A 1,353-nucleotide genomic window follows, 5' to 3' on the forward strand; every position below is an offset into this window, starting at 1 on the left:
AGCTAGATAAGCCTTTCATAATAGAAATAGTCGAAATGAAATTCAAGGGTTTCATTTTGCTAGGGCTTCTGTTTGCAGTAGTTCTCATCTCTTCCATTGACGCAGCGGCTGAGACATCCACACATGAGAATAAAGGTAACTATAATAGAAAATAGTATTCTCCTTTTTTTCATTAATTTATGTCCTATTTAAATAGCTTCGAGTCTGCTAACATTGAAATTATTAGTGGAAGCCAGGGTAGCCCCAAAAGAAAAGAAATCGAGCCAAGTAGAGGATTCAAAGCCGGTCGAAATTGGCCGATGTGGGTGCTGCTGTCGTCATAATATGTGGGGATGCGGTTTGCACTGTTGTGATGGTAGAGGACCTGGCACTGGCTGTCCACATGGAGGCAGCACTACAGGTGTTGGCGCTATTCCAGGTGTTGGAAGCGGCATTCCGGGTTTTGGAGGCGGCATTCCGGGTGTTGGAGGCGGCATTCCGGGGGTTGGAGGAGGCATTCCGGGGGTTGGAGGCGGCATTCCGGGCGTTGGAGGAGGCATTCCCGGCGTTGGAGGAGGCAGCATTCCGGGTGTTGGAGGAGGCGTTCCAGGTGTTGGAGGCATTCCGGGGGTTGGCGGTGGCGTTCCAGGGAATGGCGGCATTCCACGCGTTGGACGCGGTGTTCCAGGGGTTGGTGGAGGAATAGGAGGCGGCATTCCAGGCATTCCCGGCCGTGGAGGAATTGGGGGTGGCCGAGTCCGTGGCCGAGGAAACTGAAGGCGGACGCTGCTTTATGAAGATTATGTACCTACAGGAATTACATCGTGTATATAAATAATGTGTCTTTCCACAAAAGATTAGGAGGGAAATATGAGTAACAGTATGCATGCATGGGATCTATATCTGCGTAGATGAACCACGATCATGAATACGTGAGATTGAGTCAAGTGCCACATGTAGTAGCTTTAATATTTTGTGTACTTGGTTTTATGAAGCTAGCATCAAATTTTAATTCCATCATCTGTAATTTTTTAGCATAGAATTTTTTTTTTTGTTGGAATAGACTTTATTTAATCACAGAGGAAGATAGTACATAATTTAGCCAAGAAGGGCTATGACGTACCCAAATGTGGAAATCAGGAGACATAAGGGCATAGAATTATTCTTAAAAAAAGTTGTTAGAATTAATTTAAATTATTTTTGTTTAATTACACTACGAGAATAGTGGAATTCAAAATTAGGTGAGTTTTTATTCTTTTGGCAATCAGGTGACTGTAATTCATGAAGTTGATCAACTTTCGAAGACCAAGAATTAAACTGGGAGCAAGTTAATCTCATGCATCCACATTTCTTCTCTTTCTTTTTATTTTGTTG

At 43.7% G+C, this 1,353-nt stretch overlaps 1 protein-coding gene across 1 annotated transcript; it reads left to right on the forward strand.

Annotated features, from left to right (window-relative positions):
- Positions 1–1,011, forward strand: LOC112185073 (glycine-rich cell wall structural protein-like). The gene is made up of 2 exons (XM_024323279.2): positions 1–135; positions 227–1,011. Exons 1-2 carry the CDS (start codon positions 36–38, stop codon positions 754–756), a joined length of 630 nt encoding a protein of 209 aa, XP_024179047.1. The 5' UTR covers positions 1–35; the 3' UTR covers positions 757–1,011.
- Positions 1,012–1,353: the final 342 nt, after the last annotated feature.

This window comes from Rosa chinensis, chromosome 2 (assembly GCF_002994745.2).
Source record: "Rosa chinensis cultivar Old Blush chromosome 2, RchiOBHm-V2, whole genome shotgun sequence".
NCBI lineage: Eukaryota > Viridiplantae > Streptophyta > Magnoliopsida > Rosales > Rosaceae > Rosa > Rosa chinensis.